The sequence below is a fragment of the Pavona decussata genome, unplaced genomic scaffold (genome assembly GCF_977016875.1).
Source record: "Pavona decussata unplaced genomic scaffold, jaPavDecu1.1 SCAFFOLD_324, whole genome shotgun sequence".
In the NCBI taxonomy this organism is placed as follows: Eukaryota; Metazoa; Cnidaria; class Anthozoa; order Scleractinia; family Agariciidae; genus Pavona; species Pavona decussata.
Window position 1 is genome coordinate 1540001 of NW_028145713.1, and position 13496 is coordinate 1553496.

Genomic DNA, 13496 nt, shown 5'->3' on the forward strand with positions numbered 1-13496 from the left:
ATGATATAATAAGGTCACGCCAGGCGTACTCACTCTACGTACTATCTACTTAACAATTAGATTATGAGCTCGAGATTGCTATCACGCATAGAAATCGAGAGCGAATAATCTAATTGTTTTAGTATAAATCTACTAGTCGTTCAAAACTTAACAAGTAAATTATCCAAATCCTGCTCACAGACACTTCGAAAACGCGAAGAAGCGGGCTGAATTTTGTTGACAACCGCTACTCACTATCTATCACAGATTAGTATAAATCTACTAGTGTTCTATCACGAATGCCGTTCTCTGATTGGCTACGCTACTCGCTATCTATTCTGTGATAGATAGTGAGTAGCGGTTTTCAACAAAATGGCGGCCGCTTCGTCGCGTTTTCGAAGTGTCTGCGATGAGGATATAATTAATTTACTTGTTTAGTTTTGAACGACTAGTAGATTTATACTAAAACAATTAGATTATTCGCTCTCGATTTCTATGCGTGATAGCTGATTCGGGCTGCGCCCTCATCAGCTATCACGCGATAGAAATCTCGAGCTCATAATCTAATTGTTAAATAGATAGCGGGTAGCGTAGCCAATCAGAGAACGGCGTTAGTAATAGAGCGCTAGTAGATTTATACTAAAACAGAATAGATAGTGAGTAGCGTAGCAAATAAGAGAACAGCATTCGCGATAGAACGCTAGTAGGTTTATACTAATGAGATTTATGATAACTCAAGGTATTGCCTCTTTAGATAATGTGGTGGATTCAACGGGGTGTTCAAGTTTGAAATCATTAGATTTACTCAAGTGTTCCGAAGAAGTAACAGAGAAGATCCTCTCTTGGGCATTTCCTGGTACCGAGCCAAATAGGAACCTTACAAGCCTGAATGTGACCGGCTGCCCCTTCATGTCAGTCTATCCGCTGATTTCCAAGCTACCAGCTCTAAGGAGGCTGAATTTAACCGTTGTAGGGACTCCTAAATGGTACATTTTTGAATGTTGTTGCAATTTAGAGAGCTTGGAGTGGCTAAAACTAAATGAATGTCAAAAAATAAGAGGGGAGGATCTCCTTGAACTGTGCCAAGCAGTAGGCAAGACGCTTCAGCACTTGATTGTACCTGGACTGCGGTATCTTACAGACGCTCACCTGAGAGATCTAGAACGCCTGCTTCCCGTTCTCAGAACTCTAGATCTGAGTGGATGCTTGCAAATCTCGGATGCCATACTGGTGGAGTGGTACATTAAAGATGGTGAAAAACGTTGGCCGAAGTTGAGAAGGCTTGTTCTGAAAGGTTGCGAGCGGATTACACAAAAAGTGGTTGACTCTGTACGACTGAAAACAAGAAACCAGCTTCTGATTGAATTCCCTGGCAACAAGAGCCTGTTTAAATCGGGGTTATCCCTTGGTTCAATGCTGCTTTGAGAACCGGGGTATCCTGGTTCTTGAAAGAGACTTGCCTGGCTTGAACCCCATGTCCAAAAGGCCTGGTTAGTTCTGGTATTCCTGGTAAGTTTGGTAATCCTGTTCTTGCAAATAACCAAGGGTTACTGGGTATAACCAGGCTTTTTGACTTCGCTCAATCAGTGTTGTAATATGATCTTATTGATGACTATGTACCTTATATGAGCTGGTATTGTGGCTTGGAGGTTGAGAATCCTCTGCTATCCTGCTGAAAAAAAAAAAAGAAAAGTTTACCATTGCATGGGCTTGTCATGCCATCATGAAATTGTCTCCCACACTACGCGGAAGACACGGAGAACTGACTCATTTGACTCAAACAGGGTTTTCTTTGACTTTATTTAACTCGGAAACATAGAAGCCATGCTAAAGAGTAAACGTCAAAGAGTCCTGTCGAACACAGAAGTATAAAACTGTAAACATCTCATCAGAGGTGCGACACGATGTTGCTGGTGTTCTTTAACGTTGAAGGAATGTTAAGTTTAAAATCATTTATGGCGTTTTGTTGTGTGCATTGGACGATTATACCGGTTTCACCAAAGCGTTCGAAGCGGTCTGGATAACAACGTTTAAAACCCTTTCGGTTAGTTTGGTTGAAAATGTTGTCTCAAGCGTATCTTAAGGCCCGTTTAAACAATTTCAACATTTGAAAATTGACCAGGGCAAATGTTGGACAAATGTTGAACGGAGTGTTCAAACGGCTTCAACGCCATTCAAAATTTTCGAAAGCAAAGGAAATGTTGAATCGATGTTGAATGAAAGTTTAAACCAGTTTCAATTTGATTCAACACGGTTTTAGCAAGCTTTTAACATTTTTTACACTTTCAACAATATTAAACGACTTGTTCAAACGCCCCCGACAATTGGTTCAACGAAATATTGAACGCACTGTAAAGAAAATGTTGAAATCGTTTAAACGGGCAAGATCCTGTATTCCGTTCATTCTGCTTTTAGGGGAAGAATGAACGGAACACTATTTTGTTCATTCCAAAAACAGAGTAGGTCCTGAAAGAGCATGAATACCGTCTATTGCGTGAATTCCCATTTAGCAATTATTCTGCAAAATCGCACGGAATATCGCCTGATACTTTGCCGACGAGGCCGTAGGCGGAGTTGGCTAAAATCAGGGGATATTCCGCAAGATTGAGTAGGATAATTGTTTCATTATTCAGCACATGCATTGATAAAAAAAAGTACAGTTTTGCCCCAAAAAAGCTGGAGACGATCTTTATTTGGCCAATTTCCTCCCCGACACACGAAATTACATATATCGCAGGATATCTGTCGTGTACGGACGACGAATATCAAGTGCACCATGACCATATTTGGGCAGTGTTACAATGACTGGATCATAGTATAATGCAATTCCAGGGATTTGATTGGCTTAGCCATGGTATATGAGCCATTATACCATGCCCTAGAAACAAACCATTAAATTGTCTTCTCAGTGTTCTTGCAAAGTTAAATAAACAAGATCTGGCATTTTAAATGAAACAATTATTCCACTCACGCTTGTTGGATATGAGATGATTATAGCCAACGAGGCGCGTATCTATCATCTCATATCTGACGCGCGCTCATGGAATAATTGTTAAATATTCCCAAAAGAACGCCCCTCAGTAAATACCAAGCACAAGTTTTACACCAGTTATATCAGTGCTTCTCCTTGGATCGTTGGGTGATCTTGCTTTATTTACTACCACATGCGTCAAAGGCTGCAGAAGCGACCGCTGACAACCCCTTTCTGCAAGATTGAGTAGGATAATTGTTTCATTATTCAGCACATGCATTGATAAAAAAAAGTACAGTTTTGCCCCAAAAAAGCTGGAGACGATCTTTATTTGGCCAATTTCCTCCCCGACACACGAAATTACATATATCGCAGGATATCTGTCGTGTACGGACGACGAATATCAAGTGCACCATGACCATATTTGGGCAGTGTTACAATGACTGGATCATAGTATAATGCAATTCCAGGGAGTTGATTGGCTTAGCCATGGTATATGAGCCATTATACCATGCCCTAGAAACAAACCATTAAATTGTCTTCTCAGTGTTCTTGCAAAGTTAAATAAACAAGATCTGGCATTTTAAATGAAACAATTATTCCACTCACGCTTGTTGGATATGAGATGATTATAGCCAACGAGGCGCGTATCTATCATCTCATATCTGACGCGCGCTCATGGAATAATTGTTAAATATTCCCAAAAGAACGCCCCTCAGTAAATACCAAGCACAAGTTTTACACCAGTTATATCAGTGCTTCTCCTTGGATCGTTGGGTGATCTTGCTTTATTTACTACCACATGCGTCAAAGGCTGCAGAAGCGACCGCTGACAACCCCTTTCTGCTCCACAATGCTGATGGCCCAAGCTCGGTAGTATAACTATTTTTTTTTGGAAGCCGAAAGTAGACAAATACTGCTATATATTGCTATCCACTCTTTGCCTTCACTTCGTCTTTGAACCTCTGTTAAGGGGTGTTTCCCGAAGGGCATTATAAAAGCACTAATCAAAGGCTCCTGTGAGCCAACTCGTGAATGCAGATGACACATAGTAATTGCAATTTAGACGGCTACGGAAACTTCCTCAAAAGCTAAAAGAAATTATATCTTTGCCCGATTATGTAACGAAAAATGACCATTCTTGTACTATTAAAATGATTGTCAAATTATTCTGTACAGATTGAATAAGCCGATTATTCTGATGCGCCGATTAAAAAATATCACGTGTTTTTTTTATTCAAAGTTTATAGGAGCACGCCATGTGCAGCTACGTCATGCAAATTCGTGTGATAGTCCGCGGCTACTGGATTTCGCGATCGGGCTAGTGGATTCTAACCATCACTTGCCCGATGGGCAAGTGAAGTTTTTTTGGGAATTAAAATTACAAAATTACTGTAGGGCAAGCCGATCTCACAAAGGGAAATATGTTCAACAAAGTATCGCATTACGATTCATGCCCGACATAAATGCGTGAAATTTTTCCTTTGGAGTTCAGTCCACGCAATCCTCAAGTAAAAATAATGAACTATGACAAGCTCTTGCTAAATAAGAATTATTTATCGACCGCGTCCTTTTGCTTTCCCATAAATTACCAGTTGTAAATTTCGAAAATGAAACATTTTTTCCCTTTGAAACCTCTATGAAAGCTGACAAGATCTTAAAAGTGTTCATTTCACCAGAAATTTGCATAATTTTGTTTACGACGTCAATGATGCGTGACATGGCACGTTCCGCTTTCGCGTGAAAACTGACAAATTAAATTATTTTTTAATTAAATTATTTTTAAATTAAATTATTTTTAATTCTTGAAAGAAACCGCACTTCGTAGAAAAAAACGAAAAAATCCTATAACTTTGCTCAGATTCAACGAAAAATCCCCATTCTTACACTAAAATGATTGTCAAATTATTCTCTACAGAATGAATGAGAGAATTCTGACGCGTCGTGAAACAAATTTTCACGTTTTTTCTTTTTTTTTCACTAATTGAGTTTACGACCCCGGACTTTCTGAAAAACTGAAAAAACTTGAAACTTTGCTCAGATTGAACGAAAAATCGCCATTCTTGCACTAAATGATCGTCAAATTATTCTCTACATATTGAATAAGAATTTCCTGATGCGCCATGAACAACAAATGTTCGCGTGTTTTTTTCCACTAATTGAATTTAAAACTCATTCACTGCGCACGCCCGAAAGTTAACGACAAGATCGACCAAGTCGAGAGTCAGCTATCGCTATAACTCGTTCATTGCGCATGCGCGCATTCACGAGTTAAAAAGGAGGAATCGATTCGCCTCTGGCACAAGTCAAAGATAACTCAAAATTTAACTAGCGGTATATCCAAGCTCCGTAAACACCGAAAAAGAGAGGTTGTGAAAATTCACTTCATATGTACTTTAACCTCCTCTCTGCCAGCAAAGACTATACACAAGCCTTCTTAAATTTCAAGTTTTAAAATATCAGTAAAACTGAACAAACAACAAACAAAAACATCAATTCAGGCGACAATATGAATTTTTAAATTCAACGGAATCAGGGAGTTTAGTTACGCGGATTGTGGATTTTTGGAATTCCCAAAGTTCACAGAAGGGAATCGTTATCTGGGATACGTTTCAAGGATAGAGTAGCCATAAATACTACATAATTCAATCAGCCAATTGACGTTTTCAAGGGTGATGCGCAGCTCAGGTAGGGCAAGGATTCATTTTTGTTCTGTTGTTTTCATTGACATTTGTGAACAGCTATAAATTTTCAAGCAAATTGCGTGCAAGTGTACTGAAATTACACATCAGGTAAATTTTTGTGGTTTTATTCTTGCTTGAACACTGATGTTCTATCTACCCACGGTTACAGAACTGGCGATTAAAATTTTTTTGTTAAGTGGTCCAAAAGGTGCTTAAGTGCCTATAATTTTCAGGACGTAGGTTAATTATCATGCAAGAAGCGTAAGTATGAATTTCTCTTTATCTAAACGTCATAATTACTTATCCTCATTACCTTCCCTTAAACTTTGAGCAACTCAAACTTAAAATGAGCTGATGCTTCACTTGTTCATTTTGTTTCATTTTAAACACAGAACAAACTGTTATCCTTGCTGAAATCGAATTACCTCAGGTTTTAGGACAAACTCGTTTGGCAAAACGCCACTTGCTGTTTCTGTAACCAAGAGTTATTTTACGGGAAGGGCGATAAAACGGACGACAAATTCCCAACATGGGGAACCTGGGGCCGTCTTTCTGTCTCTCCCCGCAAAACCTGTGTGGCTCAGTTGATCCTGTCAGAGTTGTAAGCCCCTCCAGCATAGCTCTTAAGGGATTCCAAAGACATGCCAGATGCTACGACACAGCGAGGTAACAGCCCAGGTAGGAAAAAGTAATGGCAGGCGTTAATTATTTTAACTAAAGCTCAGGTCAGTTCCAACTCGTACATGACATCCCAACAAAATGAAAAAAAAAATTGTTTTTTGTTTTGCTTCAGTTGTTTGTTTTCGTTCAGGGATCTTACGAATTTTCGTATGCAAATTAAATACTTTTTCCAAACATTTTTTTTTTCAGACGTGAGATTATGAGTCAAATCACACACAATACAGCAATGTCAGGGGTAAGGTAGGGAGAGTTCTCGTGATTCTACGATTCAACATTTTACTAACAATGAAATTCGACTAGCGGACAACGATTTCGCTAAGCAATGAAGCACTTGTAACTTTGAAACAACTCCAGACTTTTTTTATTTTCTCCAGATTTTATCGTTATTACCATTTTTTTCTAGGTCTGTAAAACTAGTTTGTAGGTTTCCATGCTTTTTTCAAGAATCCCAGACACTGTACGAACCCTGAATTCAACACCAAATCAGCAGTTACGCTTCACCTTGTACCAAGACCTTTCAATTAATAACAGATTACACAACAAAAATAAATTATTAATTGAAAACATTTACACTCGGTCAGTCTTTTTTATAAACAAATCCAGCCAACTTGGATGTTGCACCACCAACAGGTATTTCTTTGACCTTTTTGACTTGGTTAAGTCTATTGGTAATGTCTTCATTTTCGTCGTCACATTTTTCTCGTTTCCTCTTCTTTTGGTCTTGTTCACCTCCACCATTAGCTTCTTTTACTTTCTTATTCCATTCTACTTTCTCTTCCTCTCCCAACGCTTTCCATTTTCGCATGGCAACTTTGACAAGATCTGCATCAGTCATCTCTGAGTTGTCGCCTGATAAAGGTCCTTTGTTTTCCTCGAACCAAAGATTGAACCCATTGACTCTGCGTAAATGCAAGACATACAGAAATATATTATTAGCTCCCATAAATAATGCAGCCGAAAGGCATTCTTGATGCGGGTAGTGGCCCCGGTACTCCAAACGTCCTGGCCCTAAATATTTTTGTCAGACCAAAATATCACTTTCTCTACCCATTTTAAGCTATCAAAAATGAAAAGCTAAAAATGAAAAAAAATCAGGAAATTACCAAAATACGTACATGGAAACCACTGAAACTCAAAGACGATTTACATTATAACTTCAAATCAGTCGAAGTCCCCTTTCATCCCTATTCATGCTTCAGTTAGCATCCCATATTTGTTTTCAAGCTCAATATCCGGACCTCACGCATAGGAGATAAGTACAGGTATCAGTATGGGGATGGACTTACTTCTTAGCGGCTGGTAACTTCTTTTCAACGTCCTGTACTTTCTCTGGCGGTGTTTTATCATCAGTTGTTGGTTTTTCTTTCGCGGGCGGTGTTTTCAAAAGTGTCGTCTGTTTTCCCTTTTTCTTTTTCTGCGCTGGCTTAGATTCAGGAGCTAAGAAAATTAAAAGGATTGCAAATAAATGTAATCTATGGAGCGGTTTTCATTTGCGTGTAGTAAAAGCAAAACCAAAGTAATTCCTCTGACCAATCACAACAGACGCAAACAGCGCAATGAACCAATTAGAACTCAGGGCAAATACACGTAATTGGCGCCAAATGCCGGAAACTTGTGCAAGCAGGACGCGATTGGTTTTGGTTTTGCTTCCCAATGGTTGAAGTAATGAAACAAGTTTTGCTAAAGCAAACGTGAAATTACTTTCGACACTCGATTGAAAACTGCTCTGAAAAGAAGGACTCAATAATTATGAAAAGGATCTTCATGCGAAAACCAGTGCTAGAGGGAAATGTTTTTGCTACGTTATTGTAATGGAAGGCATGAATACATGTTTAATCGTATTGACGATCATTAGACAACAAGTGTCATACTTCCTATTTCTACTAACAAGATCTTTCAACATGTCACGTTTAGTTTCACTCCACTGCATAATACTTTATACAATGAACAGTGTAAAACTGGTGTTTTGATTGGTGTAGCGGAGTTTGTGATTAGAGTATAGACGCATGAATGACGTCATTGAGTGGTGTGACCGGCGCACGTGATCAGAGTCTAGAGTTCAGTCAGAGAGACTGATGTTCTTTCCACGTTTTGACGTCATCTGTGCGTTATCAGAGTACGAACGTACGGCAAAATGGAATCTATTTGTTAAGTATTCAATCATGTTTCGTAAGAACTGGACTCACATATCTTGTTTTTGTTCATCAGTAACGATTTCTTCTCCTCTTCCACGCTATCAAAGAAACTCTTTCCTGACGCCTTTTTGCTTGGACTGCCGACTCTGAAGGGATTAGAGCGGCCCTGGCTGGAGCTGATACTCGGCATTGGTGAAGACGGTGGTCTTGGCTTCATTACAGGATTGGGTTTTGGATGTTTGGATCCAAAATCTCGACTATCAAGCCTGGCTAACCCTTTCCTTTCTACAAAAGAGGCGATGAAGAACAATTAATAAAATCACAATTGAAGGGCTTGGCCCAGGAGCCCAAAGAGGAGTCTGAAACTCAGGAGCTCCAATGTTTTTGCCATTGAACCTGAAGCCCAAAGACTTATTCTAGTTTGGAGTCAGGTGACAAATGTTGATTGTGACTAAATGGAACCCTAGAGTAAGCCATGGAGCTCCAGCGCCTCGAGGTTTTTGTCTTGGAGCCTTAGATCCCTAAATCTTTTTGGGGCCCTGATGGTTGGAGACGATGCCCAAAGCATCGTTGGAGCCCAAAGCCTTTTGCTACTTTGGAGTCAGGACAAAAATGTTGATTGTGACTAAATGGAACCCTAGAGTAAAGCCATGAAGCTCCAGAGCCTCGAGGTTTCTGTCTTGGAGCCTTGGATCCCTAAATCCCTTTGGGGCCGTGATGGTTGCAGACGATGCCTTTGGAAATGTTTCTGGAAACCCAAAACTCTCAAGATAAGCTATACTTTGGCATACACACACTGGTCATCATGAAAGAAACGTAGTTCCATGTTTATTTTCAAACCTCACAAAAATAACGCTTTTTCCCGAAGAAACAACCAACGCAATCGTTGCGAAAAGTAGACCTGAGTTCCTCTTTTTTCAAAGATTGCAGCAATGCTACAACATGTTTTGCATAGTTGCATAGTGTGGCATGCTTTCTGTAACTTGTCTCGGAATGCCATCTGTAATGCACTCTTTTTAAACCATGTGAGACAAGTTAGGGCACACGAACCATTGACTAGTGCATGACCACCTTAACAAGCTACATGTCTACATTCAATTCTACTGTTAATGGTTACATTTACAGGGTTCGTACTCTTTTGAGCTTTTGAAATTCCATGACATTCCATGACCTTTTCCATGACTTCTCCAAGTTTTCCATGATCTAAATTTGACCGTTTTCTTGGAAATCATCGTTTTTTTTGGGTATGTTTTTACTATTTTCTTCGCAAAAAAACTCCATTTATTTTGTACTTTTTAATAAACAACATTTTTCATGACTTTCCATGACTCACACCTAAATTAAATGACTTTCCAGGCCTGGAAAATGAAATTCTAAAATTCCATGACTTTCAAGGTTTTCCATGACCCGTACGAACCCTGATTTATCAGAACAGTGCTTTGTCTCACAGTTAAAGACTTGTACCTTGTTTATGCGAAACTTGCGACTCATCCTCTTCCAATTCGTCATCCATTCCACCCTCTTCCATTTCTTCTTCCTCTTCGTCATCTTCTACCTGTTCCGTTTGTCGTGACACAGTGTGACGCGGTTGACCACGTCCCCTTGGCTGTGACACCTTGCCTTGCCTGACCGGCCAATCAGGTTGCTGGAAATCGTCGTCTGATTCCTCTGCAGCCTCCAGCTCTGCCTTCTTGCGCGCCAAGTCATCAAGTCGATTGGCCAGGTTCATACGACGACTCCGTGCTGCATATTTTATTGCTAAGCTTACCTAACAAAGGAAAGGAATACAGAAAAATTCAGAAAACGTTGGAGGGACACGTACAGTATGGATGGTCTTTCCTTCCTTAGCCATCAATCAAGGGAGCAGCATCTTGTGAAATAAAACACTGTATAGCTGGCAGTATTTCACATGATTGCAAAGTTTTCGCGCTCTCGACGAAAGGTCTTTCAACCGGCTTCAAGACTTGACAACTCGCAAATTTCACGCAAAGTATTAAAATGGAATTTTTTTCGGGAAAAAAATATTGCCTCTACTACACCTGTAAATAAAGGTTCGCTGAATTTAAGCAAAAAAAAAAAAAAAAAAAAAAAACACTGAAAGAAAAACAATTCTCTGCAGCAACTACAAATTCGGTTTGGCTGAACTTGCTTACCGGGTTAACCTGAACTTGCGATCCGGTTTAACCTGTTGCAAAGAAAGCTGAATCCACAGATGGATTACTGTTCACTATCAACTGTTACCTTACGTGTCCAATCACATTTAAGGACGGTGCCTACTATTGTTACTGCGCATACGTTCTGCGCATCTAAAGATACTCGGGTTTCCTATGGGTGGTGCCTACTACTACAGGGATATTTTTGCGCGGTTTAAAACTATGCGGAGAAAGCAGAACCTAGCAAGCGCTCTTGGTATCCAAAAAGAAAATTGTGGGTAACCATGCATTTTTGAGAGATAATAAAGCTTCAATTTGGAAAGAGACGCCATACATTGCTTTGAATTCTACTGCTTTTTAGAATAATTGTTGCTTAATTATCTCTAAAAAGTGCGTGGTTACCCCCAATTTTCTTTTTGGATTTCAATAGCCCTTGTTAAGATCTGCTTTTCCCACATAGTCATAAACAACGCAAAAATACTTCGGTATTAGTAGGCACCGTCCTTAACATGAGTTTGCATGCTCTCCATTGTTTAAACAAAGAAGAGGTGTGCTCCTAATTAAAACAACTACACTATTTACCGGTGCGATTATTTTTTATTACAATACTTATTACTTACAGAATGGGCATCTGGTAGCAACTCACACAGCTCAACTGCACGGAACTCTCTATCACTCTTGCATGCCAGCTAAATAAAGAGTTACAAAATGATGGCAAATTACTGACTACACACAGCTTGTACAAACGCAGCAGTATCAGTGTAAACAATACAGATACATACTTAGAACTGTCAATGGTTTCAACCCAGGAGTCATGTCTTATTAGGTCAATTATCATCGGGTGAGTGTAGTCCTGAGAAGGACTGTTTGAGGTAACATTAGGGAGCTTAAGCAACGACGACGGCAACGGCAACGAAAACGTCACCCGAAAATATATCTTTATTTCATTTGTGCTACTTCGCGATTATTTCAACTCGCTCAACTTTTACAAAAATGGCTAACTATCCAGGAACCAAATTGGTAGGAGTGAACAATTCACCGTCGTGCGTTTACGTTCTCCACAAAACCTTAAATGTGGTCATTCCACATTGTTGTTTTGCAGAGGGCGGCAAAGAAAAGTACCAAAATGTAAAACGCACGTGCAGAGAGATTGTTTTTGCTCATCAAACCTATTGTTTTGCGGCGTTGTCGTTGCCGTCGCCGTCGTCGTTGCTTAAGCTCCCTAATAATTGACGTTTCGACAACCTGAGCGGAAGTCATCATGAGAGCCAAGTAAATCTTGGATTGTCATTAATTGGTATAAATAGAGAGGTTTAGATTTACGTTTATGGCAAACGACGAACGGCAGTTCCCAAGTAACATTAAGTTGTTTTGCGTTAGCATCAAACGCCAGAATTATTTTGCACTATTCTCATCTGTGCACTAATTTTTTCAAGAAAACATAAATGCGAATCTCACGTTTGCCGTTTGCGGTAAACGCGATTCTTCTGGTTATTGACTTGATTGTTCAACGAAGACGCGATCTTATTGTCGATTGTCAGTAAAGCCGTGATGTTGCTGGCTGTGAAGACTGTAAAAAGTGATTGGTGCGTTTCGATCCGTCTTTCGTTTGTCAAATGTCCGTTGGTCTGTTGTGGTCTACTGACCAATCGTGGAAGTAATTGGACAATAAAAAATATCTGCAAGTGGTAGAGAGGTTTTTCTCGTGTTCTCCAAAAATATATAGAAAATATAGTCTATTACTTGTATGAAATAATTATTATGAACACTTGTTGAGGTGAGGGGAATTTCTCGAAAATCCTGATAACTTACAGTTCCGATAAATATGCTGTTTAAATTTTTGGGTTTAAAATTTTTCAAATTCCTTTAAGTTTTATTTTCCTTTGTGCGGCATTCATTACCATAATCTGAGACAAAGCGAAATAAAAATCAAACTGGTTTGAAAATTTTAAAACCAAAAAAAAAAAATTGTGAACCACAACAAACATGCTTTGTTTGAATGAAAAACATGTTTTTTTCCCTAAATATACAAAGATAAATGATGAATTCTGAAGGAAAAGTACGTAGATAGGACTAATTTTAGAGGTTTGAGGTTGCAAGAAACAGTAGCAGAAAATTCAAATACAAATTGCTGTTTAAATAGGAGAAAGATCCTCACAGCTAGTACGCAACTTAAGCAGTTGCAAAAAGAAAGCCTGAAAAAATTTCAGGTTTGAACGGGATACGAACCCATGACCTCTGCGATGCCGGTGCAGTGCGCTACCAACTGAGCTATCAAGCCAACTGGGAGCTGGTCATACTGCAGAGATCATGGGTTCGAATCCCATTCAAGCCTGAATTTTTTTGCAGGCTTTCTTTTCGCAATTGCGTACTAACTGTGAGGATCTTTCTCCTATTTGATCTTTCATCCGCAGTTCAAAATATATGTTTTATATATTTACATTCATAAATTGCTCTTTCTTGTCAACTTAAACTTCAGCAAAATTTTTCAGCATGTAGCTAAAGTGAGACAGAAATCTTTGCGCTTTTTAAACAAAAACTCGCTGTACATACAGCAAACAACTTCATGATCCCTTGAATCTGTTGGGTCTTTATCTGCGATGATGCTCCATGAAATGAGTCGCTGTCTTCTTCATTGCCTTCTCCAAACAGGTTTGATCGGGCGTGTACTTCCTGTAGGACAGTAACGAGAAACGGGAATTACCTAATTACCCTTACATGAATACAGTCACTTCCTTTATTTACATGTAATAAAGCATTTCAAGTTTAATTTGACCTAGTAGTAAAGATGGTAATCTCCAAGATGGCTTACAGTCAATCCACATCACGCGTGACCGTTATTTTTGAAATTTGAATTTACCACAGGCAGCCCAAGTTCGCGTCACTAGAGAGC

At 39.3% G+C, this 13496-nt stretch overlaps 2 protein-coding genes across 2 annotated transcripts in view; one reads left to right on the forward strand and one right to left on the reverse strand.

The window, feature by feature from the left end:
• Nucleotides 1-1793, forward strand: part of LOC146453734 (uncharacterized) — a 6533-nt gene extending 4740 nt beyond the window's left edge. Inside the window, exon 4 of the mRNA XM_085096313.1 lies at nt 734-1793. Within this exon, the coding sequence (XP_084952439.1) occupies nt 734-1404 (671 nt within the window). The 3' untranslated portion in view covers nt 1405-1793. The remainder of the gene's footprint in view (nt 1-733) is intronic.
• Nucleotides 1794-6646: 4853 nt separating this feature from the next.
• LOC146453735 (WD repeat and HMG-box DNA-binding protein 1-like) overlaps nt 6647-13496 on the reverse strand; it is a 33514-nt gene continuing 26664 nt past the window's right edge. Inside the window, exons 23-28 of the mRNA XM_085096274.1 lie at nt 13157-13276; nt 11224-11292; nt 9915-10218; nt 8502-8735; nt 7602-7752; nt 6647-7214 (exon numbers count right to left, since the gene is read on the reverse strand). Coding sequence (XP_084952400.1) covers nt 6893-7214; nt 7602-7752; nt 8502-8735; nt 9915-10218; nt 11224-11292; nt 13157-13276 — 1200 coding nt within the window. The 3' untranslated portion in view covers nt 6647-6892. The remainder of the gene's footprint in view (nt 7215-7601; nt 7753-8501; nt 8736-9914; nt 10219-11223; nt 11293-13156; nt 13277-13496) is intronic.